Genomic DNA, 25,601 nt, shown 5'->3' with positions numbered 1-25,601 from the left:
TTTCCCTGATCCCCCTCTAAAACCCTTTTAAAAAATTGGCATCACATTGGCCACCCTCACAGGGTTTCCATTGTATTTCTGATATTTCACAAGTTTCCATGGCTAGCCTGATGACTTACAAGCACAAATTCCCCCTCTGAGCTTTTCCTGCTGCCCTAATTCTTAAGCACTCTTCTCAGATGGTGCTGTCCCACCCTAGTCCTGCCATTAGATTCAGGCCAGATTTAACTATTTGCAACACAAGCATACTGTCACTCTCCTTAATAACATTACTACTTTTCTGCCCCTCTTTCTACCAGGTTCCAACAGGATCGCTGAGGGGGTGGGGGGGGAATTCCCCAGGGCCTGGCCTCCAAGGGGGGCCCGCCTGGTGCTGGCATGGCTCAGATGGCTGATTGGTCTCTCCTGCTCTTGTGTGCCATAGAGAAGAGTTATCATGTTAACTCTGCTGAACCAGCCACAGATCCTTCTTCCTGCCCTGCCTCCTCTGTGAACTACTTCCTGTTTGGACATGGCAGGAAGAAAGGCCTGTACAGCAGAGCACAGCAGGAGACAAGCAAGTAAGAAGGCCCCGGGGGAGGCAGGAGACAAGCAAGTAAACAGGGGCCCAAGAAGGAGGGATGCACAGGCGGGCCTGGGGAGGGGACGTGCGGAGGCCTGGGGGGCATACGTGAGGGTGTGTTTGCCCCTGGCCTGGCTTTGTCTTTCAGTGGCCCTGGGTTCCAGTCCTGTCTATTGCATGCCTCTGTGGACTGAACTCCTTCTAGCCACTTCCTAGGGTTTCTACTGTAGTGGCAGATACTTAAATCCACCCTCATAACTCTGGGGAGAAATCTAGCTATTACCTCTTTGAATTCTTACCCAGGGTAGCCCTTCCCTGGCTTCAACACAAAATCCTCTCCCATTCTGGCTTCTGGTTCCTGAGGATACTTCCCTCATTCTGTTATGTTCCTGGTCATTGAGCTGCCCCATAACCCTCTGCTTCCTCTTTTTACCTATAGCCTCTGAAGATCATCTTTCCTTCATTTTGGTACTAGCTAGGGAAACCCTAGTCCCTCCTTTACAGACTTTGATTACTCCCTGTAGAGGAAGCTTTCTCCTGTGCTGGCCCTTACTGCCTTCTCCTCCAGCTCAGAGAACAAGAAGGAAGATCCAACTGCCTCACTCAGGGGCCCATGCAGAAAGCCTAAGAGTAGAGCCCACACTGTACTGCAAAATTAGCATTAAAAAATACCACAGCATGCTATAATCAATGACTACTACTACTACTACTATTTAACATTTCTAGAGCGCTACAAAGTGTACGCAGCGCTGTACAAACACAGAAGAAAGACAGTCCCTGCTCAAAGAGCTTACAATCTAATAGACAAAAAGTAAAGCATTTAAATTTAAAATATTTAAGCAGTCAAGCACAAGAGAACAGTCACAGAAGGACAAAAGATGTTGAAGGGTGGTCAGTGTGATTAGGTGTAACTCTGGTTGGAGTAGTGGGAGAAGGTGATAGGAGATACAGTGGGGGAAATAAGTATTTGATCCCTTGCTGATTTTGTAAGTTTGCCCACTGACAAAGACATGAGCAGCCCATAATTGAAGGGTAGGTTATTGGTAACAGTGAGAGATAGCACATCACAAATTAAATCCGGAAAATCACATTGTGGAAAGTATATGAATTTATTTGCATTCTGCAGAGGGAAATAAGTATTTGATCCCCCACCAACCAGTAAGAGATCTGGCCCCTACAGACCAGGTAGATGCTCCAAATCAACTCGTTACCTGCATGACAGACAGCTGTCGGCAATGGTCACCTGTATGAAAGACACCTGTCCACAGACTCAGTGAATCAGTCAGACTCTAACCTCTACAAAATGGCCAAGAGGAAGGAGCTGTCTAAGGATGTCAGGGACAAGATCATACACCTGCACAAGGCTGGAATGGGCTACAAAACCATCAGTAAGACGCTGGGCGAGAAGGAGACAACTGTTGGTGCCATAGTAAGAAAATGGAAGAAGTACAAAATGACTGTCAATCGACAAAGATCTGGGGCTCCACGCAAAATCTCACCTCGTGGGGTATCCTTGATCATGAGGAAGGTTAGAAATCAGCCTACAACTACAAGGGGGGAACTTGTCAATGATCTCAAGGCAGCTGGGACCACTGTCACCACGAAAACCATTGGTAACACATTACGACATAACGGATTGCAATCCTGCAGTGCCCGCAAGGTCCCCCTGCTCCGGAAGGCACATGTGACGGCCCGTCTGAAGTTTGCCAGTGAACACCTGGATGATGCCGAGAGTGATTGGGAGAAGGTGCTGTGGTCAGATGAGACAAAAATTGAGCTCTTTGGCATGAACTCAACTCGCCGTGTTTGGAGGAAGAGAAATGCTGCCTATGACCCAAAGAACACCGTCCCCACTGTCAAGCATGGAGGTGGAAATGTTATGTTTTGGGGGTGTTTCTCTGCTAAGGGCACAGGACTACTTCACCGCATCAATGGGAGAATGGATGGGGCCATGTACCGTACAATTCTGAGTGACAACCTCCTTCCCTCCGCCAGGGCCTTAAAAATGGGTCGTGGCTGGGTCTTCCAGCACGACAATGACCCAAAACATACAGCCAAGGCAACAAAGGAGTGGCTCAGGAAGAAGCACATTAGGGTCATGGAGTGGCCTAGCCAGTCACCAGACCTTAATCCCATTGAAAACTTATGGAGGGAGCTGAAGCTGCGAGTTGCCAAGCGACAGCCCAGAACTCTTAATGATTTAGAGATGATCTGCAAAGAGGAGTGGACCAAAATTCCTCCTGACATGTGTGCAAACCTCATCATCAACTACAGAAGACGTCTGACCGCTGTGCTTGCCAACAAGGGTTTTGCCACCAAGTATTAGGTCTTGTTTGCCAGAGGGATTAAATACTTATTTCCCTCTGCAGAATGCAAATAAATTCATATACTTTCCACAATGTGATTTTCCGGATTTAATTTGTGATGTGCTGTCTCTCACTGTTACCAATAACCTACCCTTCAATTATGGGCTGCTCATGTCTTTGTCAGTGGGCAAACTTACAAAATCAGCAAGGGATCAAATACTTATTTCCCCCACTGTATACTATAGGATGTCATTCTGAGGCCAGGCTAAGTCTAAAGCAGGAGAAGGTATTCTCTGCAGCCTATCTGTGAGATGGAAAATGCTCTCTGAAGCTGCTGCTATAAGTTGTTAGTTTTCTCTCCCTGAAAGAGATCCAAGCCACACCCACGAAGTTCAAACTGTCAGTGGGGAGGGTGAGGGGAGGAAATGGCAGATAATCAATGAGCATGCAAGCTACTGCCATGCTACAATTGCAGCAGTAATTCGCAGCTCATTACCTTTCTTGTCAGTGCTTGAGTGGTGATTGGCTCAGGCACCAACAGGAAGGGTTGACATTTTTCAAAAACACACAAACACATACACAAGCATGCCATGACATACATCGGTCCCTTACCCCTAGCCCAACTGAACAGCTCTTTCCACCCCACCCCACCCCACACACACACGGCCAACTCCTATCCCAACTCCCAGCAAATATTCCCGATAGTGTAGTGCCACCTCCCTATCAAATTCCCTGGTAGTCTATTAGCCCCTCCCTTCCCCCCTCCCTGTTGCAAAAAAATTCCCTGATATGGTAGACTGGCCCTGTCCTGTGCATCCCAGGATGCACCATGAGGGGCAGGGTGCCACCGTTTTGAAGACAGCAGTGCCAGTGACAGGAACAAGTGAACACTGCTCCTACCTCTTCTGAAGTACAGGGCTGGGGGTGGCTTGGTTAAGGGTTGAGTGGGAGCCGCTAGACTACCAGGGAATATTTTTGGAAGGAAAGGGAGGGAGGGGGCTACTAGGCTACCAGAGAATTTGGAGGTGGGAGGCCGGATTGGATGGGTAGTTTGGTTTTCCACCATATAATGTGTGTGCAAAATGAGTGCTTGGAAGGTCCACAGCCTGACGATGTTGAAGAATGTTGAATTAATTGCTCAAGTTAGCCGATGCTACCTGAGTCCTTGAAAAGTCATGGTCAATGAAATCCGTGGTCAGACGTGCAGAGAGAATATATTCAAGGGGCATCTGAGAAAACCCTGAAGTTGGGGGAGCTTTTCTGTTTGGAGTTATATCAAATGAACAGAACACAGAGCACCATTAAAAATAAGTTTGGCTTTCTAGTCTTTTGATTTGAAATATTTTATGGAGTTAAGTTCTGAACACTTAAATATGATGTAAGTTTTGAGCACATTATTTGGTGCTGGTGATCTGAAATGACCCGACGAAAGAAAGTGAAGTCTACTCACCTTGAAGGTGTCTATGTTTAAACGCTATGGGCTAGATTCTGTACAGTATATAGAATACATCTTTATTTAGATTTTGCTCACACCTTTTTAATAGTAGCTCAAGGTGAGTTACATTCAGGTACACTGGATATTTCTCTGTCCCAGGAGGGCTCACAATCTAAGTTTGTACCTGAGGAAATGGAGGGTTAAGTGATTTGCCCAAGACCACAAGGAGCAGCAGCGGGATTTGAACTGGCCACCTCTGGATTGCAAGACCAGTGCTCTAACCACTAGGCCACTCAACACAAATATAGCTTATTTCATAATTATTTAGCCTCCTTCTAAGGTCAGTGGAAAAGCTGAGGGCTGCAAGTTTGTCTCATGTAACCCCAAGGGAATTTTTGCCATGTTTCAGACTAAAAATATTAACGCTAAGTTTTCCATATCCACACCATCATGCCCCCATCATTTCACCCCCAAGCTAGCCTAGAGATCTGCTCTGAAATCCAGGCATATTCATAACAATGTCACTCGACTAAATTTGGTCATGTCCATTTAGGCCACGTTTTATTTGGTATAAATCCCGACACCTAAATTAGGTGTAGATCGGGTGTATTCTATACAAATGTGCATAGATTTTAGAAATGCCCATGGCCACACCCCCTTTTCAACTATGCAACTTAGAATTTAGGCGCACAATGTTATTGAATACACTTAGCGAGTTGTGCGTGAAAATCTCAATTAATGCCAATTAGTGCTAATTGCTTGTTAACATCCAATTAACAGCGCTGATTAACTTGTTAACCAATTAAGTTATACGCATTGTTATAGAATATGCTTGTTTCCACACAGATTTTCAGGCTCCACATACAGAATCTGGGAGTAAATGAGTGAATTCATATTATCTGAGGGCATTTCATATTTTTATATATATGTAATAACATTCTTTATGGACTAATTTGCCATTATGGTATCAGCTATTTACACCGGTCTTTTGTGAGGTGGATAGAATAGGATTTCAGCGCATCCGCAAAGCTGTGCGCCGATTTTAATGTTTTTTCTGCTCAGATATGCACACAGCACCAGGTGCCCTTAGCAAAGAACCGTGTCCGAATCCATCTGCTGTGCTCTCCCGGGTTAGTGCACAAGTTTTGCACAGATCCTATTTGCATACAATTTGTTTGTTTACTGCCTCATTGCGCATAAATCTGGCGATGCACCTGTGCTGCAGCTGTGCACTGATGTCTCAGCACACAGCTTCCTAACATAAGCTTACTGCATCAGCTCCATTTCCTTTGATACTCCCAAGGGACTGTCCACATGTCTGTAGCGCATTGTTTACTTGCAGCTGTCAGAACCACATGCAACAGTAAACAGCAGTTACTTTTAAATGATAATACAAAACGCTGTGGCTGGCATTCCATCTGACATCAATGATGTGACTAAATGTCAACCACCACCAATTTGCTTACATTACCCACTGCTGACAGAGGCACATTTTTTCCTACCGTCTACATAATTACCTGCCTTCCATTATGGATGTCAGTTCATCTTTTTGAATGGGGTAAAGCTACTCTGTACAGCTTGTTTTCTTCTTCTTCTTTTTTGTTAATAGAAAAAGTAAATTACAGCAATCCAAAACTATCACACAACCAAACTAGAGCTTCAGTTTTAATATCTGTTCTCTAAACTTTCGGATATCAGAACAGGATCGTTAAACACTCTGGTCTTCGATTAAATCAATTTTGATATTTTCAGCCTAAAAGGTACATTTGTCAATGAAAATTTTCTGCAAAGAATTTCAGGTCTCTGTCACCTTAAGACAGCTAGGAAAACAAACAGTTAATCGACATCGTTCATTGGTCCGAGCACAAATCTGCAAGAACTGATCTAGACAATACTCACTGACCTGATTATCACCTGGGCCAATATCAGCATGAGTATGTGAATATTTTTATTCCGAAACAGCAAGTAAGGCAAGGAAACTATTAAATATAAAACACACAACATTTTTATGAAAGAGTCCATAGTCAGTGGTCTCTGAAGTAATGTGTTTATTACTATGTAGATGATATACCAAAACATTTTGTTCTTTCCATTTTATGTTTTTGGGGGAAATGCTGAGTACATTGGTCCAATGTTTCCATATGCACATAGTAGCAATGGAACAATGTCCACAAAACAACCCATGGCTACAGCACCTACAGTGTAAGACTTTGGAATATATTTCCTCCGAATCATACTGCATTACTAATAAATACCACAACTGCATCCTCCAAACTGCTCAAGATAGCCTGCATACAGAGATCACCAGCACTGCTTTCTTTCCGTTTACCTTGCATTCACTTAGCATTTCTAGGCCAAACTAACAGGAGCGGGCATAATTTATTTCAAGCAACTTATACTGAATTCAGACATGCTAAATCACACACACACATTTGGCGTATGACACAGGCAATTGGTCCCCTTCTCCAGCTCACAAGCTTAAGGGGCCTGATCTCACACACTATCTTCCTCCATACTCCTTGGCGGTCTCCCGCGCAAGTCTGGCAGTGGGTCACCTCTTTCCCCTCCGCTGTTCCCTCCAACAGGTCCAGCACCTCCCCTTCCCTTTGTTAACCCTTGTCCCCCCCCCCCCCCCCACTGTGAGAGCCCTACAAACATGCCTGTTTGCCGGCACTCGTATCAGACCCTCTCTAGCCAGCCCCAAGGTCCTCCCCTCTGTCAAAACTTCCTGTTGCCACATAGGCAGGACGAGGCAGAGGGAAAGAAGCCCCAGAGCGGCCAGAAGGAGCTCGATATAAGCAGTACTGGCAAATTTTCAAATATGTAGGACTCCGGTGGTGGGGGGAGAGGAAGAGATGCCAGGATCTACAGGGAAAAAAGGAAGAAGGAGAGGTACTGCACTTGCAAACTGGAAACAGAACAGGGGCGAGGAAAGAGAAGAACACTTGCTGGACCCATGGGAGGGAGGTAGAGGGAGGAAAGAGCGAGGGAGAGATGCTGGCTTGGGAGGGGGAAGACAAGCGGGAAGGAAGAGAGAGGGAGAGATGCCAGCATGTGGAGGGGGGAGCGTAGAAGAGTTATGTTAGGGTAAGAATAGGGACACAGAGATAGGAGATGCTCAATATAGCGGGAAGATGGGGGCAAGGAAGTGGTGTTCCTTGGTCAGCTGCCACCCGGGATGGATCGCCACTACGCACCCCCCCCCCCCATGTGCAGCAGTGTCCCCCCGCCATGTTGCTTCAAAACACACACACCCCAAATGCATTGTTCTTACTTCCTGGGGTGCTGGGGGCAGCCACCCAACTGTCTGCTCTGCTGGTTCCCTGCTCCCTCTGCCCTGGATCAGGAAGTAACATCAGAGGGAGCAGGGAACCCGAGGAGCCAGCAACCGCGTTGCTGCTCCATCCCCCCCCCCCCCCCCCCCCCCTTGGTACACCACTGGGGCAAGGACACAAGAGTGATGCTGGGCATGATAGGAACACAGAGAGATGACAGATGGTGGACATAGAAAGAAAAGAAGTGCCAAATGGACAAGGAAACTCTAGCAAAATAGTTACGAGAAGACAGAGGAAAGCAGAAACCAGAAAGCAGAGACTGGGGCCAACACCGCTGGAAAGTTGATGACCAGGACAAAGGTAAAAATAAAATAATTTTACTTTAGAATGTCAGTTTTTGGAATGTGCATCTGCCAGAACTGGCTTTTAGACACAGCTAGGGCCTGCAAGAAAAACCTCACTCATTAGCTTTCAATCTCCAGCTTTGGGATGAGCCACCCTTGACATCTCTACAAATGACTCCTGCAATAAAAGGTATCAACCTGTCTTCATTTTTTTGTGAGGGCGAGGGGCACGGCAAAGTTGCAAGGGAAAAAATTAGAAATAAAACAGCCACCAAAGGTGACTATGCTAAACTCCTCCCCCTCCGCTCAACCCTTGAAATAAATTTACTTCACACCATCTAACATCGTGCATGAGTCCTTAAGAGGGCAGCACGCTTTTGTGCTACAATTACATTTACAGTTGAACCGGAGGAAGCATTTAACTTCCCAGATCGAGACTGCCTGTCACAGTTTCTCAGTTCCTCTTTATTCGTTATTTTCTTAAACAAGACACCAATTCTGAAAAAAAAATAATCGGAGAAGTAAATCGGACATCACGCTTTCTTTTTTATTGATTATCACGCTTGACTTCCTAACATCAGAATAATGCTTTCACTCTTTCCTGCAGATTCCGCGCAATGTTGCTCACCAATTCTCTCTTAAATTCAACTTGAAAGACAAGAGAAAGTACAACCCACAAGAAAGCCTGCGAGAAACTGCTACAGATATTACAAGTAGAATCACAAAATGAATAATGAAAAAGGCTGCGTGCTGTTAAGTAAGGTGATCGGGAGCATCCCCTTCCCTCTCCCACGTTTTACCTGTGACATTTGCGGCCTCAAGTTGATTTCTTTCAAGTTGATGGATTCGGGGTTGAGATTGTTGAGCAGCTGACAGAGGAGGACTCCATCCCGCAGGGTCTGTGCCAGATCGAATACCTGGGCAGTGTCCCATGTTACCCTGTGGTTCGGTGGCAGCACCCTGCACTTGATCAGCCACTGAGCACACTGCTTCCAGGGCTCCATAGATAGCACTGGGGCTGAGAGAGCTGCCTCAGAGAAGCCGCAGGCAGTAACAGCAGCAGCAGACGGACAGTGAAAAGGGGAACGCAGTTCTCCCACCACCTGCAAGCGAGGGGGAGGGGAGCAGGGCTCTGAGTCAATGCAGAAGAAATGCAATGTCACTTCCCTGCTTTAAACAGCCAGGGCTCTAAGAGGTGAGCGAGGGACATCTCTGCTGCTGCTGCTCCACCACCGCCGGCCGCCTGAATCCAGGACTGGCTTTCTGCAGTCTGTCTCCCTCTCCCTCGCCTTTACAGACACGGAGGGTAAAGCAGAAGCAGCGTGTGATCCCGCCCCTCCTTCGCTTCCTGTCTACGGAGGACAAGCTGCAGAGCAGCTTAGCATTGTCTCCAATGCTCAGAACGTTTGTAGATCAGTGTTTACCTGCAGCTGTCAGAGGCACATGCGATAGCAGCTCATTTTTTTTTTTAATGATAATACAAAATGCTGTGGCTGCCATTCCATCTGACATCCAAATAGTATGACTACATGTCAACTAAGAGTTGGCAGAACCACCACCTCCGCTACTTGCATGGCAGTTTGATTATATTACCCACTGCTGACAGAGGCATATTTTTTCTGTCTTCCTGTGTGGATGTCAATTAATCTTTTGAATGGGGTAAAGCTATTCTGCAGAAAAGCTTTACTTTTCACATTAACAACAACAAAAAAAAAGCAATTCAAAATATCCACAAAGCTTCAACTTAAATCCCAGTTCTCAAAACTGTTGTCTGGTTATCAGAAAAGGGTGATTAAACGCACTGGTCTTCAATTAAATCTATTATTTTTTTAAGCCCAAAAAGAACATTTGTCAATGAAAATTTTCTGAAAAGAATTTCAGGTCTCTCCCACTTTAAAACAGCTAAGAAAACAAACAGTTAATCGACATCGTTCATTGATCGGAGCATAAAGAGCAAGCCCAAAAGCCTGTCTCAAGGGGCCCAGTTAAACGCGGGCTCAGGCAGAACAGCGTCAGCTAAGGGGAGAGCAGTAGGTGCGCATGTCTAGCAGGTTCAGGGCAGAGCATTGGCTGGATTAAAAGAATAATAATTCACTCAAGCTTTAATTTATTTAAACTGAAAATCCCAACACAACCTCACACTGGCTATGCAAAAATCCTGTGAGGCAACACACTCTGTGTGCCTTCTGGTCAATCTTGTAGATGGAGAAAAAAGCTTCAGTTTCACCACCCAGCCAGCCCAACACAGCAAGCTATAAGGCTTAAGTACGGCGTGCCATCATATAGCTTCAGAAAAACTCCATCAAAATGATTGACCACTTCCTAACTGGCAATTGTGTGTGTCTCAACCAACATATGTCAGTTTCTTGTGCACTCCTAATTCAAATTCCCACAGATGCTTGTAGTGCTTATCAGGGGCGTAGCCAGACACCCAATTTTGGGTGGGCCTGGGTCCAAGATGGGTGGGCAGAAGAACTCCATTTGTCCCACAGGTGATTTGGTCTCTCCCTCTCTCGCCTGCATGCCATGTGGTCTCTCAAACATCCCCCCTCTCCTGCATACCTTTGACATAGCAGATTTTCACCAGCAGCGAGCAGCAACTAATACACACTGCTCATGTTGGCCCCACAGCCTTCCCTCTGATGCATCTTCCTGTTTCTGCATAGGCGGGAATACATCAGAGGGAAGGCAGTGGGGCTGATGCTCAATGCAGGCGAAGATCTGCTATTTACAAGGTATGCAGGAGGGACAGTTGTTGGGAGTTTTTGGCTGGTGGGGCTTGGGGATCCCTGCCAGCCACATCATAGGTGTGCTGCTGCTGGGTGGACCTGAGCTCAAAGTGGGTGGGCCTGGGCCCACCCAGGCCCACCCTTGGCTACGCCACTGGTGCTTATATGAGATAAAGCCGGGGACCCTGTAAGAAATCACTTAGCTTTTTCCAACTGCTGTAGTGTTCCACTCATTTCGGTGGTCTCCGCTCTTCAACCCCTTCATTTTGAGGGGTCTTGCGCCTACTTTGAGTGCTTCACCTCTTTTGTATGTTGGGTGACGGCACAGAAGTCCGATCTAGATAGTCTGGTGCACTATCTGGATGATTTTCTCTTCATTGGGACGTCGGACGGCATGGATTCTGGCCATCTATTGTGGGTTTTCATGTCTGTTGCCAGAGATTTTGGTATCCCTTTGGCCTCCAATAAAACAGAGAGCCTGGTCTCTGATTTAACCTTCCTGGGCATTGAAATTGATACTCAGCAGGTGGTTACTCGCCTGCCTAGGGAGAAGGTTGTGCAGTGGGAGGCTCAGATTATGGCAGTGTTACAGGCCCGCAAGGTTTCCTTGCGTTCGGTCCAGTCACTTGTTGGGAGCCTTAATTTTGCATGTCGGGTCTTACTGATGGGCTGAGCTTTTTCTGGACACCTGGATTTTGCAACATTGGGAGGGTGAAAAAAACCACATCATTATGTGTGTTTATCTGCGGGAGTTCGGCTCAACTTATGGATGTGGCTGGAGTTTCCCTTCTTTTAACAGTACGTTGACGCTCCAGAGTGCAGAAGTCTCCAACGTGGACCTTGACTTGTTTACAGATGTGGGGGGGGGGGGTTCAGGTTTCGGAGTTTAATGTACAGGATCTTGATGTGCTGCCCTGTGGCCAAACAGATGGAACGCATCCGGTGTTACAAAGAATATTATGTTTTTGGAGCTTTTTCCGTTCACGGTTGCTTGTGAGCTCTGGCCTGAAAGACTGCAGAATAAAAATATTTTGGTGTGGTGTGACAACCATGGGGTTGTGGAGGTGGTGAACTAACAGGTTGCATGCTGCTTGCTGCTGAACTGCTTGATCAGGGAGCTGTTAGGCATTATTAGGAAAGGAATGGAAAACAAAAGTGAGGATGTTATAATGCCTTTGTTTTGATCCATGGTGCAACCGCATCTTGAATATTGTGTTCAATTCTGATCGCCGCATCTCAAAAAAGCTGTGGTGGAATTAGAAAAGGTACATAGAAGGGTGACGAAAATGATAAAGGGGATGGGACGACTTCCCTATGAGGAAAGGCTGAAGCATCTAGGGCTCTTCAGCTTGGAGAAGAGACAGCCAAGGGGAGATATGATAGAGGTCTGTAAAATAATGGGTGAAGTGGAACGGTAGACGTGAATTGTTTGTTTACTCTTTCCAAAAATACTAGGACTAGGGGGCATGCGATGAAGCTACAAAGTAGTAAATTTAATACGAATCGGAGAAAACTTTTCTTCACTCAACATGTAATTAAACTATGGAATTCGTTGCCAAAGAATGTGGTAAAGGCAGTTAAATCCATAAACCATTATTAAATTGACTTGGGAAAATCCACTGCTTATTTCTGGGATAAGCATCATAAAATGTATTGTGCTTTTCTTGGACCTTGCCATGTATTTGTGACCTGGATTGGCCACTGTTGGAAATAGGATACTGGGCTTGATGGACCTTTGGTCTGTCCCAATGTGGCAATACTTATGTAGGAATTTGTGGAGCACCTTTGTTTTCGGGGGCTTTGGTAGGTCGCAGCTTTCCTTTGGAGGGGTCTCTGACAGATCTGAAAGCCCCCCCTGTGGCATAAAACCCAAGCTACAGGAGCAGTGGATCATGGGGGATGAGCTAGGTCATTAAAAGGTGGGTTGAGTGACCATGACTAATTGTGTGGAAGTCCACACAGGCTGGGGCTCTTGTTGGCAAAGTGAAGCCGGAAGAAGAAGATTAGTGGTGGCAGCAGGAAGCGAATTGGCTGCTTTGCTGTCATTGCGAGCAGTGGCTGGGGGGGGGTGTTGATGTTTTACCAGCTGTAGCTCGGAAAGAAGGGTAGGTTATTTACTAATGTAACATGTTTGGAAGTTGTTAATAAATTTTAAGCTGCGGCCTACTGTTATCCCATAATTGTTGTGTGTGTGAGTTTATTGTCAGGATGCTGGGAAAAGCAGAGGAAATTACATGGGGGAGGGAAAGTAAGGGGGGTGCGAGCCCAGCTGTACAGGTCCCATATCCAAGTGTTATCAGCCAGAACTAGTCTAGACAACACATATTAACTTTCTTAATGCTGTTTATCTATTCATTGAGTTGATACTCATTCTGATTCTGGTCCAAATGATACTGGAATTTAGAAATTAAGTAATATTTTTATTTTAAAACCACAAGTAAGGCAAGGAAACTATTAAATATGAAACACCCATTTCCGTGAAAGAGTCAACAAATAGTGGTCTGTGAAGTAATGTGTTTATTACTATGCATATGGGGGCTCATTTTCAAAAGAGAAAAACATCTCAAAAATGGCAAAAGTCCAAATCGTAATTTTCAAAACTCCGATTTGAAATGCTTCTCTCTGCAGTGTGTGCAAATCACAAGGAGGTGTTTTGGGGGCAGGATTTGGGTGTTCCCAAAATTTGGGTGTTTTTCTTCCATAATTGAACAAGGCAAAAACATCCAGGGCTAAAAGTAGATGTTTTGGTCTAGAACTGTTTCAGTCACAAAAAGGGGCCCTAAATGACTAGATGGCCATTGAAGGGATAAAGGCATGAACCCCCCCCCCCCCCTTACTCCTCCAGTGGTCACTGACCTCCTCCCATCCCCCCACTCCCAAAGATGTGAAAGAAACAATATACACCAGCCTCTATGACAGCTTCAGATGCTATGGCCAGTCCTATTAGAGCATAAAGAAAGTCACTGGAATAGTCTAGTGGTGAGTGCAGTGCACAGTAAGAAGGGGACCCAGGCCCATATCTCACTCTAATTGGTACACTTTTGTGGTGGAGCATGTGAGCCCCAGAACCCACCAAAAACCTACTGTACCTAAATATAGGTCACACCTGAAGGCATAAGGGCTATTGCAGTGGTGTATAGTTAGGTACAGTAGGTTTTTGTTGGGTTTTGGAGGGCTCCCCATATAATATAGGGGGTAATGGTGAGATGTGTACCTGGGACCTTTTATACGAAGTCCACTGCAATGCACCCTAGGGTATCCTACTGCTCTGCTGGGATGTCTGTGTGGCCAGTCTACTAATTCATATTTAAATCCAGTTTTGATGTTTTATATCTCAATCACGGTAAATCAGTATACACATACGCAAGACCTGTGCGTTTTGGCGCGATCCAGTCATGTAAATAACTGATGTAACAACGAGCATTTTTCAACACTTCGTTCAGGTTATTCCAATGGTAGTTGGAAATATCTCCTTCAAGATTTGGTGAGTATGCTGCATCTATAGCCCACATGCATTTATTTTTTAATCTTTAGTACATACCTTTCTGGAGACACACAGCATTTAGCTTGTACAATGTACCTGTTTACATACAGCACTCGGTGACAGAATTATAATTTTTATGGCTATAGTACCATAGCTCCGTTCCAAGTACTTACAATAGTCATCCGCGGATGCATGATATTCGGAAGTATAGCCTAGTAATAGACATGTTGTCTTTGCTATCCGTTGACACTGCGCCCCGGTTGTTATAACTTTTACAGTGATATACACTTTGTTGATTTTCCTTTTTTCCAATGTTGCTCAGCATAAGTGTCCATTGTTTCATGTGTTCCCTTAAAAACGTGAAGAACGCATTTAACAGTGTTTAGTTACCAAGTGTTGTCTCACGCATTACCATCTTAAAAGTCTCTTACACATTGAAAACATCACCTTACTACACCATAAGGTCAGTGCTCTAGTGGTTCATTTGTATTTATGTCTTATATGCTATAGTAAACAATAGTAAGAGGATTACCATACAGGACTCCAAGATGTAAGATCACCGAACATATAAAGAGGAATCCAATGAAATTTATATGGAAATATAATGTTTGATTTTAACAAAATATTTCTAAAAAGCAAGGAAAAGACCTCAAAACGCCCGACCGCTTACTTTCAGTTTTCAACGGCTTTAACTGGGGGCGTGGTGTTCATCACTGGTCATAAAAACCTTGCTTGGAAAGAATTATTTTAACTTTTAATTTATTTCCAAATAGATTTTAACAATTTTGCTCTTTTTACAAGAAATGTTTTTAAATATATTGACAATATCAGTGCTAATTTCAAATTTTCTTTGGCCCCATCCGTTTCGCTGCAGCACTAAGTTATGGTCAGATCAAGAGAGAGGAAAAAAATTTTCTCAATGCTTTCTCCGTCGAAGCACAGCCCTTGAAAAAGCCCACAAGCGAAACGGATGGGGCCACCGTCAGGCAACAGATAAGTGCTCGACTTTACTTTATCTTTGTAAAGCTGCTTTAGAGCACTTCATGAGAATCAGTGAAGGTTTTCATGAACCAAAGAAAATTTGAAATTAGCATTGATATTGTCAATATATTAAAAAAAAATTCTTGCAAAAAGAGTAAAATTGTTAAAATCTATTTGGAAATAAATTAAAAGTTAAAATAATTCTTTCCAAGCAAGGTTTTTATGACCAGTGATGAACACCACGCCCCCAGTTAAAGCCGCTGAAAACTGAAAGTAAGCGGTCGGGCGTTTTGAGGTCTTTTCCTTGCTTTTTAGAAATATTTTGTTAAAATCAAACATTATATTTCCATATAAATTTCATTGGATTCCTCTTTATATGTTCGGCTCTTTTCTAAAGCACATTTTTGGCTATGTTTTTTTAAAATATTTTTAATATATATTTTTATATGTATACTAGTAAAAGAAAGGAAACGGGCGCTAGCAAGGTTCCAGGGCCCCCTCCCTCCTTCCTCCGAGTTCCAGGAACCCGTCCCCTTCGAGTTCCAGAACCCACCCCTCCCCTTCCAGTTCCAGGACTGGCCCTCCCTTTCCGGTGGAGTTGCAGGACCCCTCCCCCCCTCTCGTACCGTGCCCTCCAAGTTCCATGCACCCACTGTCGTCCGAGTTGCACAACCTCGCGCCTCCCTCCCTCTCTCTCTGTGGCCTCCGAGTGCAAGCAGGACGTGTGCGGCTGCCCCTCCTATTCATAAGTGTCGGCCGTTCTTTAAAACCTTTTACCTCGTGGTCCGCCGGCAACAGTGAAGTCGAGCAGGCACGGAACGGCGCTTCAGACTGCCTTCACTTTTGCTTCTGTTTCAGCTGTGCCTCTGGTCCCACCCTTCCGCAAACAGGAAATGAGGGCGGGAACAGAGGCACAGCTGCAACAGAAGCGAAAACGAAGGCAGTGTGAAGCGCCATGCCATGCCTGCTCGACTTCAGTGTTGCCGGTGGACCAGGAGGTAAAACGTTTTAAAGAACAGCCGGCACTTTCGAAGCGGCGGGGCAGCCGCACATGTCCTGCTTGTGCTCGGAGGCCACAGAGAGAGAGGGAGGGAGGCTCGGGGCAGTGGAACTCACGTGGGCCGGTGGAACTCGGAGGAGGGGGGGCATCGAACTCGGACGGGAGTGGAGGGAGGGAGGGGGGCATGGAAATGGGGGCGGTGGAACTCGGAGGCGAGGGGGGCCGTGGAACTCGGACGTGAGTGGAAGGAGGGAGGGAGGTAGGGGGTCATGGAACTCGGAGGGGCAATTCTGTACTCCCGGTTGCTGGTGCTGGGTTCCCTTCCCTCTCACTTCCCATTGGTCCGCCCTGTGACGTCATCCCCAGGGCAGACCAATGGGAACTATGTTACGAACCCAGACGGAGATGCAAATTATTATATAGGATTATAGGATTATTAAGTATTTTATGTTTCAATTATAAGTAGAATTATTTTTATTTTTTTTATATTTACATCTTGAAAAGTTTATAATTTTGCAACTGTTTTTATCAATCATATGATATGTCCTATATGTTTACACCAGCATTTACATGTTTTATAGACTCCTGAGGCAGGCACTTTGGCACCGAAACACGGCAGCTGCGTCGAGTCACTTGGTGTTTCTTAACAAAGACTCATACATTGCAAATGCATCTCCCTTGTTGTTCTGGAAGAGCCAGCCTACCCTACTCTTGGATTTGCTTGACTGACATTCATAGGGTTTGAGTGTTCCTCCACATTTTGTGGTCATTCCTTGTTTTCTGAATTTTCTCTCACATCATATCTGACAAGGATAATACTGGTAATCATGATGTTAATTGAGAAACTGCTTTATATACTTGAAAGGGGTCCTGGAAAAGCCATTATTAAGATGGACTTGGGGAAGATCCACTGCTTATTTCTAGGATGAGCAGCATAAAATTTGTTTTACTCTTTTGGGATTTTGCCAGGTTCATGTGACCTACATTGCCCACTGTTTGATACAGGATACTGGACTTGATGGACCTTCAGACTGTCCCAGTATGGCAAAGCTTATGTTCTTATGAAACTAAGTGTATGTGTTACCAGGTGGAAAGTTTCAGACAAGGAAGCTTGAAAAATTAAACAGACCCGGTGGGTAGCTCTGAAAAGATTATCAATCAGACAGCAGACACCTTTTTGGTTGGAGGGGACAAACAAACCAAATTCTGCCCACCCCCAAGCTCTGTAGTTGCTGATGTTGTGTTAGGCAACATATCAGTTGGGCTGTGGCCCTAAGGGCCTACTCCACAGAGCCAATGCAAGGCTATTAGGAACTGTAGGCAACCCCCCTTCACCCCAAGCAGTCCAGCATCTCACTACTCCCTCTCTTCTCCCATAGTTCTGCATCTTCCTGCAACCCCCTCAAAGGAACAGCATTTTCCCCTTTCCCTTCTCCTACCTCTCTCTCCAGCATTCCAACATCACTCCTTTCTGTTTCCACAAGATTTTTCAGTCGTTAAAAGGCACCATTGGCAATTATCACATACATAGAGGGGCATAATCGAACGGGGCACCCAAGTTTTCCTGAGGCCGTCCTCGCAGGACGTCCTCGCAAAGGGGCAAGGAAACCTGTATTATCGAAGCAAGATGGGCGTTCATCTTTTGTTTTGATAATATGGTCGGGGACACCCAAATCTCAACGTTTAGGTCGACCTTAGAGATGATCATCCTTAGAAATGGTCGTCCCTGGTTTTCAGCGATAATGGAAACCAAGGACGCCCATCTCAGAAACGAACAAATCCTAGCCATTTGGTCATGGGAGGAGCCAGCATTCATAGTGCACTGGTCCCCCTGACATGCCAGGATACCAACCAGGCACCAAAGGAGGCACTGCAGTGGACTTCACAAATTGCTCCCAGGTGCATAGCTCCCTTACCTTGGGTGCTGAGCCCCCCAAACCCACTCCCCAAAACTCTACACCACTACCATAGCCCTTAGGGATGAAGGGGGGCATCTATATATGGGTACAGTGGGTTTCAGGTGGGTTTTGAAGGGCTCATATTTACCACCACAAGTGTAACAGGTAGGGGGGGATGGGCCTGGGTCCACCTGCCTGAAGTGCACTGCACCCACTAAAACTGCTCCAGGGACCTACAAACTGCTGTCAGGGAGCTGGGTATAACATTTGAGGCTGGCATAGAATCTAGCAAAAAATATTTTAAAAGTTTTTTTTAGGGTGGAAGGGGATTAGTGACCACTGGGGGAATAAGGGGAGGTCATCCCCGATTCCCTCTGGTAGTCATCTGGTCAATTCGGGCACCTTTTTGAGGCTTGGTCGCAAGAAAAAATGGACCAAGTAAAGTCGTCCAAGTGCTCATCAGGGACGCCCTTCTATTTTCCATTATCGGCCGAGGACGCCCATGTGTTAAGCATGCCCCAGTCCTGCCTTCACTACACTTCCGACACGCTCCCTTGAACTTTGGTCATCCCTGCGATGGAAAGCAGTTGAGGACGCCCAAAATCGGCTTTTGATTATGCCGATTTGGGCGACCCTGTGAGAAGGATGCCCATCTTCCGATTTGTGTCGAAAGATGGGCGCCCTTCTCTTTAAAATAATAAGCCTGATAATGTCCCAACTATTGAAAAGGTACATCAGCATAATCCAGTCTCTTATATGAAAGATGTTCCTCAATGGTTTTCCCTCTGCATAAGGCACAAATTGAATGTTTATGAAAACACTCATGTATTTGAAGTATGTCCCAATACTCATGAATTCTGGCCACAATTTCTGAACTTAAAATAGAAAAATGCAAAACAGCTACCACTGTATCCTTCAATGCACATTGTTTATATTGCAATAATAAAGAGTGTTTTGCTTAGCGTGCCCTGAGATATGCTTTGGGTATTACTTGTTGTGGATAACCTCTGGCTAAAAATTGCTGAAATAGGATACATGCCTGTGTGTTTTAAAATCCTGTAATGATGTACAAATTCTTCTGATTCTCATAAATTGACTGATCAGTAAACCAACTTTTAGATGGTGAAGGTGGAAACAAGTAAAATGTAAATATGCTTTTCTTGACACAGGTTTTTGAAACAGTATAGATATAATATGATCTTCCTGGTCTACTACTTCTTGTAGTTCATGCAATGTGGTGTATATGATTCAGTGTCCCTATGATTTAATTTATATTGGACAGGCCTCAAGGCAACTGTGGATATATTTGAATAAACATAAATCAAGAATTGTGAATAAAGTTTTGTCAGCACCAATGGTACAACATTGGATGGATAAGCAACACTCTTGGGAAGATTAGAGATGGAGAGTGATCACATTCAGTGGGGTTGGGAGTGTGGGAACTTTGAATCTCTGTTAAATTATAAGGAACAACGCTGGTTTTTCGTTTAAACACGGTACGTCCATATGGCCTCCATGCTGAATTGGAATGGCGGTCTGTGATTTGAGTAATGAATTGGTTCTCCAATCATTTTTTACTTCCTGTCCGATGTAGACTTTTAAATGTAGTGTTCTGTAGAGCTGCAAGAGTAATGCGATTCATTCTATTTGAAAGCCTGCTACATGTCATGTAAGTTAGGAAGACTAAGATATTGCTGAGATCAATTGTTTTTTGATTTTAACATTTAGTTTTGTTTCTTTCAGCAGACTGAAGAAGGAAATGAAACACTGTCCATGTTGACAGTGAGTCCGTTGAAAAAAAAGCTACGTGCTATTTTTGATTGTTTGATAAATGTCTTCAGAATAAGAGTTATAATAAGAAGATGAGATGAGTAAATATAAATAAGGGATAAAAGTGGACCAATGATGATTGCAGTGTTGCCCTGCTTAATGTATAGCAGTGATAAATGGAAATAACAATTCTGAGGATCCTTAAAATGTATATAAACAAATAAATAAATAAAATAAGGGTGCTTAAAGATTTTGAAAAGCTGGGAGTTGGTTCACATTTTATTTTGGTCTCCCCCCATATATTATAAGTGCGCCCATTTAATTAGATTTGTTATTTACAAAAGCATGCAGCAATCAAGCAATTAGCAGCTGAACTGTCATCATGGCCCCACAGAGTCTAATACATTTGAAACACCTGGAAATATATACTTTAAAATATTCTCTTATTTCTTATCTTTCATATTATGTATTGGTGTTCCATTTTCTGTTTTCGTTTTATATTTTATTGTAAACTGTCTTGATGTCTTGTTTGATAAGATGATATATCAAGTTTAATAAACATAAACATATGGAACAGAACAACTGCTTTTAATAAAGAAATGTAATTTCAAATTAAAGTTTTGTCTGTGGCTCAGAGGCTATGTATGAAGCATGAATGGCTTCACAAGCATGGAATTTTATGTATTTAATTCCTGTTTGTTGATTTTATTATATTTTGGTTTTGTTTTATTAATTACTCATATGTATTTTGGTATAATTTTGAAGTGGTTATTTTTATGTATTGCCTAGGACATTTGTTTGAGTAGGTGGCTTATAAATTTGTCATGTAAATAAATAAAATAAAATAGTAAATAGTTTGTGAAATTGCATTTGTGAGAGTTTGTGCATGCTATTTGCCAGTTTAACAAGCACAATTTTGCATTTGCAAAATCATTCGCAAAATATACAGAATTGCTTAATGGTCTAAAAATGATGTAAATCAGCTCATTTGTGATTCTGTATAAGCACATTTTTGGGGAGGTGTAGTTAAGAGGGTTTTGGGGTTTTTTTGCAAAATGTTTATGCTTTCGCAGAAATATTTTTGCAAAATTTATGGTTGTGAAGCAATTTGTGTTGTACTAAATGATTCAGGAACAAACCATTCATAGCTTTGTGCATAAGCTCTTTGGATGGAGTATACAACTGTGATCGTTGTTGTACATTTCTCATCCTCTAAATTAATTTGAAAATGAAGACATGCTTCGGGGACTCCATGGCTATGTGTTGTTGCATTTTTTTCCCCAGAAGACGAGGGAAATCATAGGGATCCCACCAGCAGGAACTAGAAACATATGCTGTCCACCCTTAGAGTTTGACAAGAATTGTTCTGTATTCGAAAATTATGTGCTTTTACAAAGCAGCACTAGCAAATCCTGCAGGGCAAATGAGAGGAAGCCCATAGGAATTGAATGGGCTTCCTCTCATTTGCTGCGCAGGATCCTGTAGTGCAGCTTTGTAAAACAGACGCCAGTGGCATAGCCAAGGGTGGGCCCAGGCCCACCCAGTAGCAGCACACCTATGATGTGGCTGCAGGGATCCCCAAGCCCACCAGCCAAAAACTCTCAACTGTCCCTCCTGCATACCTTGTATAGAGCAGATCTTCACCTGCAGTGAACAGCAACTGATACATACTGTTCGCACCGGCCTCACAGCGTTCCTTCTGATGTATTCCTGCCTATGCGTAAACAGGAAGTTGCGTCAAAGGGAAGTCTGTGGGGCCAATATGAGCAGTGTGCATTAGTTGCTGCTTGCTGCCGGTGAAAATCTGCTAATTAAAAGGTATGCGGGGGAGGGGGGATGATTGAGAGACTATATGGCATGCAGGCAAGAGGAGAGACCAAATCACTTGTGGGACGGGGCAGAGTTCTGCCCACCCATCTTCGGCCCAGGCCCACCCAAAGTTGGGTGTCTGGCTACGCCCCTAACAGACGCTATAAGTTTTACCTGATGTGACTTGCTCCACACAAGTCAGGCAAAAACAGTTTCTCTTAATGAGGCCGGGAGTCTCCCAATTGGGGGCACAGTTCTATTTAAAGTTTTCTTACAGATGTATTGTGAAATATAAAAATGTCAAATATGTGGTTTTTGAACCTTCACATTGTCAGTTTTGACTAGTAAAGGCCCTAAGGTGTTACCCAGTGAAACTGGTAACAGCCCTCTGCCCACCTCGACTTCACTTTAAACGTCTGCATTAGAATAATATTGTATTGAAGAATGATGCTTCCATCTATTTCCTTTCTCTGTTTCTTTTGAATTTCCTTTTTCTGCTCCTTAAGTTCTCCATTCCCCCTTCTTTGTGGACTTTAAGGAATGAATTATGATAATTTGTTTCCTTATGATTGTATTATTGGTTTATTCTCTTTTCTTTTTACTTATTTTGCCTGACAAGTAGATGTATTTGGAATATGTTAATTGAAAGTGCATAAAATTTTCAGCAAAAAATTACTCATAATTAAATAGCAATATAATTATTTTAAAACCGGTTTATATAACCATGGTTTTTCTGCTTCCAAATTGTTAAGTACATAGGATGGGGCAAAAGAACTAGAAGTCTTGCATGCAGTAAACTCAAGACCTAATCTAAATATAGGATGTAACATTGCTAATACTGACATTCTGCCAGTAAAGGGGAAGTGAGAAATGAAACCTTTTACCCTGCATTAGGGATGACAGACCATTCATGAGTGACTTATCCTTCAGCACTACAGATCTGATAACTTTCTCACTGAAATTTGACTTCTTTTCTTGGGTTCTAGTCAACTTTTGACCTGTTACTGCCCCACCCCCCACCCCCATAAGAATTGTTAAAAAATCATCACCCCCCCCCTCATAAAAATTGTTAAAAATTCATCATTTATTGGAAGAATTCAAATGATCTTCAAGTTGACAGGAGTGGCCTAGTGGTTAGGGTGGTGGACTTTGGTCCTGGGGAACTGAGTTTGATTCCTGGCACAGGCAGCTCCTTGTGATTCTGGGCAAGTCACTTAACCCTCCATTACCCCATGTAAGCCGCATTGAGCCTGCCATGAGTGGGAAAGCACGGGGTACAAATGTAACCAAAAAAAAAAAATCATAGGAGATCAGGTTCAGTCCAGTCTGGAGTTGCAGGCTCATTTCTGTCCAGCTGAATTTGTTGTATCCTGAAAACTTCCAGAGGGTAAGCTGTGTTAGTCTGAGTACCTCATGGACCAGGGGTGAGCAATTGTGGTCCTTAATGGCCTCAACTCAGTAAGGTTTTGAAGATTTCCACAATAAATACGCATGAGATTGATTTGCATATTTGATTTCTGCTTTCACTGTATGCAAATAGATCACATGCTCAGGCATCCTGCAGTAAGTTTGACAGTTTCTAAATTTTTCTGTGGCGGGGGCTTTTCAGGGATTGAACAGTGGGCATTTCTGCGCTAATCAGTTAGCACATCTGTATTACCAGGCAATAACTGATTATCACAGGATTAGCATATGAGCCCTTATGCCTACAAAATAGGTGGCGGTAAGTACTCACATGCTAATTTTTGTTAATGGCCACACACTAATGACAATGTTAGTGCATGGCTATTAACACAGAAAATAGAAAATCAGCCATTTTCCGGTGGTGGGAGAAATGGCATTAGCACATGGGCTGCGCTAAGGCCAACTTTTCCCTCAACTTGGCCTAAAATACACATTTTTATACAATAGCACCTACAGTTTACACATATAACAGCCAATTATTGGAAAGATTATTCTATAAATATGTGCATATTATTGGTACCTAGCTTTAAACACGCTTTATAAAATTGCTCTTCATACACAAAGTTTACCTTGTGGCAAATTCTAGCACAAAATGAGATTGAAGGGGGGCAGACTCAAAAAAGATGTCAGGAAGTATTTTTTCACGGAGAGGGTGGTGGATGCTTGGAATGCCCTCCCGCGGGAGGTGGTGGAGATGAAAACGGTAACGGAATTCAAACATGCGTGGGATGTGCATAAAGGAATCCTGTGCAGTAGGAATGGATCCTCAGAAGCTTAGCCAAAATTGGGTGGCGGATCAGGTGGGGGAAGAGAGGTTGGTGGTTGAGAGGCGAGGATAGTGGAGGGCAGACTTATACGGTCTGTGCCAGAGCCGGTGATGGGAGGCGGGACTGGTGGTTGGGAGGTGGGAAATACTGCTGGGCAGACTTGTACGGTCTGTGCCCTGAAAAAGGCAGGTATACACATATGAGTTTATCTTGTTGGGCAGACTGGATGGACCATGCAGGTCTTTTTCTGCCGTCATCTACTATGTTACTATGTTAAGGGGCTTTGTGGTATTTATAAGCTTGGCATGCAGTAAACTGTGTATTTCATGCTTTTTGTGTCAGGAGACGTGGCATGGACAGAAAGTGGGTGAATGTGCTGCACTAACTGCTTAATGCAGAGTTGAAGTGGAACCACTTAACACTTCCTATATAGCACGCACTAAATGCCTCCATAGTAACCGGGAGTAGGTACAGCATGTTAATCTGAACGTAAATGCACAACCTACAGTAGAAGAATAAGAGGGCCCCCAATAGTTGTTCCGTTAAAAGAAGCAGCTACTGAGTGGTACAATTTCATGTAAAGCTATGCTAACTAAATATTTTACCTCAGTTTACTAAAAGGGTCCCTAAGTGTGCATGTTCCACTGGAACCTTGGTGTACTGTTGGGCTCATTTTCAAAAGAGAAGGGCGCCCATCTTTCGACATAAATCGGAAGGTGGACATCCTTACAGGGTCATCCAAATCGGCATAATCAAAAGCCGATTTTGGGTGTCCCCAACTGCTTTCCGTCGCAGGGACGGCCAAAGTTCAAGGGGATGTATCGGAGGCACAGCGAAGGCGGGACTCAGGCGTGCCTAACACTAGGACGTTCTCGACCCATAATCGAAAGAAACAAGGATGTCCCAGAAGAACACTTGGACAACTTTACCTGGTCGTGTTTTTTTACTACCAAGGCACAAAAAGGTGCCCGAAATTACCAGATGACCACCGGAGAGAATTGGGGATGAACTCCCCTTACTCCCCCAGTGGTCACTAACCCCCTCCCACCCTCAAAAAACATTTTTAAAAATATTGATTGCCAGCCTCAGATGTCATACTCAGGTCCATCACAGCACTATGCAGGGCCCTGGAGCAGTTTTAGTGGGTGCAGTGCACTTCAGGCAGGCGGACCCAGGCCCATCCCCCCCCCCACCTGTTATATTTGTGGAGGAAACTACGAGCCCTCCAAAACCCATCAGAAACCCACTGTACCCACATCTAGGTGCCCCCCCTTCACCTGTAAGGGCTATGGTAGTGGTGTACAGTTGGGGGTAGTGGGTTTTGAGGGGGTTGGGGGGCTCAGCACACAAGGTAAGGGTGCTATGTACCTGGGAGCAATTTATGAAGTGCACTGCAGTGCCCCCTAGGGTGTCTGGTTGGTGTCCTCGTATGTCAGGGGGACCAGTGCACTAGAAATGCTGGGTCCTCCCAAGACCAAATAGCTTGCATTTGGTCGTTTCTGAGATGGACATTCTTGGTTTCCATTATTGCAGAAAATGAGAAACGACCAAGTCTATGGACGACCAAATTTCAGGATTTGGGCGTCCCTGACCATATTATCGAAACAAAAGATGGGCGTCCATCTTGTTTCGAAAAAACGGGTTTCCACGTCCCTGGATAGGGACGTTTTGCGAGGACGTCCAAATCGAAACGAGGATGTCCCTTTCGATTATGCCCCTCTGTGTGACCCTAACTAGCAAGAAAATAAAATAACATTCACTGTCCCTGTCTGTGTAC

The 25,601-nt window shown here is 44.3% G+C and overlaps 1 protein-coding gene across 1 annotated transcript in view; it reads right to left on the bottom strand.

Annotated features, from left to right (window-relative positions):
• The window catches only part of VAV3 (vav guanine nucleotide exchange factor 3), a 594,162-nt gene extending 585,025 nt beyond the window's left edge, over positions 1-9,137 (bottom strand). Inside the window, 1 exon segment of the mRNA XM_030206250.1 lies at positions 8,723-9,137. Within this exon segment, the coding sequence (XP_030062110.1) occupies positions 8,723-8,926 (204 nt within the window). The 5' untranslated portion in view covers positions 8,927-9,137.
• Between the last annotated feature and the right edge of the window lie 16,464 nt (positions 9,138-25,601).

Source organism: Microcaecilia unicolor, chromosome 6 (genome assembly GCF_901765095.1).
Source record: "Microcaecilia unicolor chromosome 6, aMicUni1.1, whole genome shotgun sequence".
In the NCBI taxonomy this organism is placed as follows: Eukaryota; Metazoa; Chordata; class Amphibia; order Gymnophiona; family Siphonopidae; genus Microcaecilia; species Microcaecilia unicolor.
This window is presented reverse-complemented; position numbering and strand designations above follow the sequence as displayed.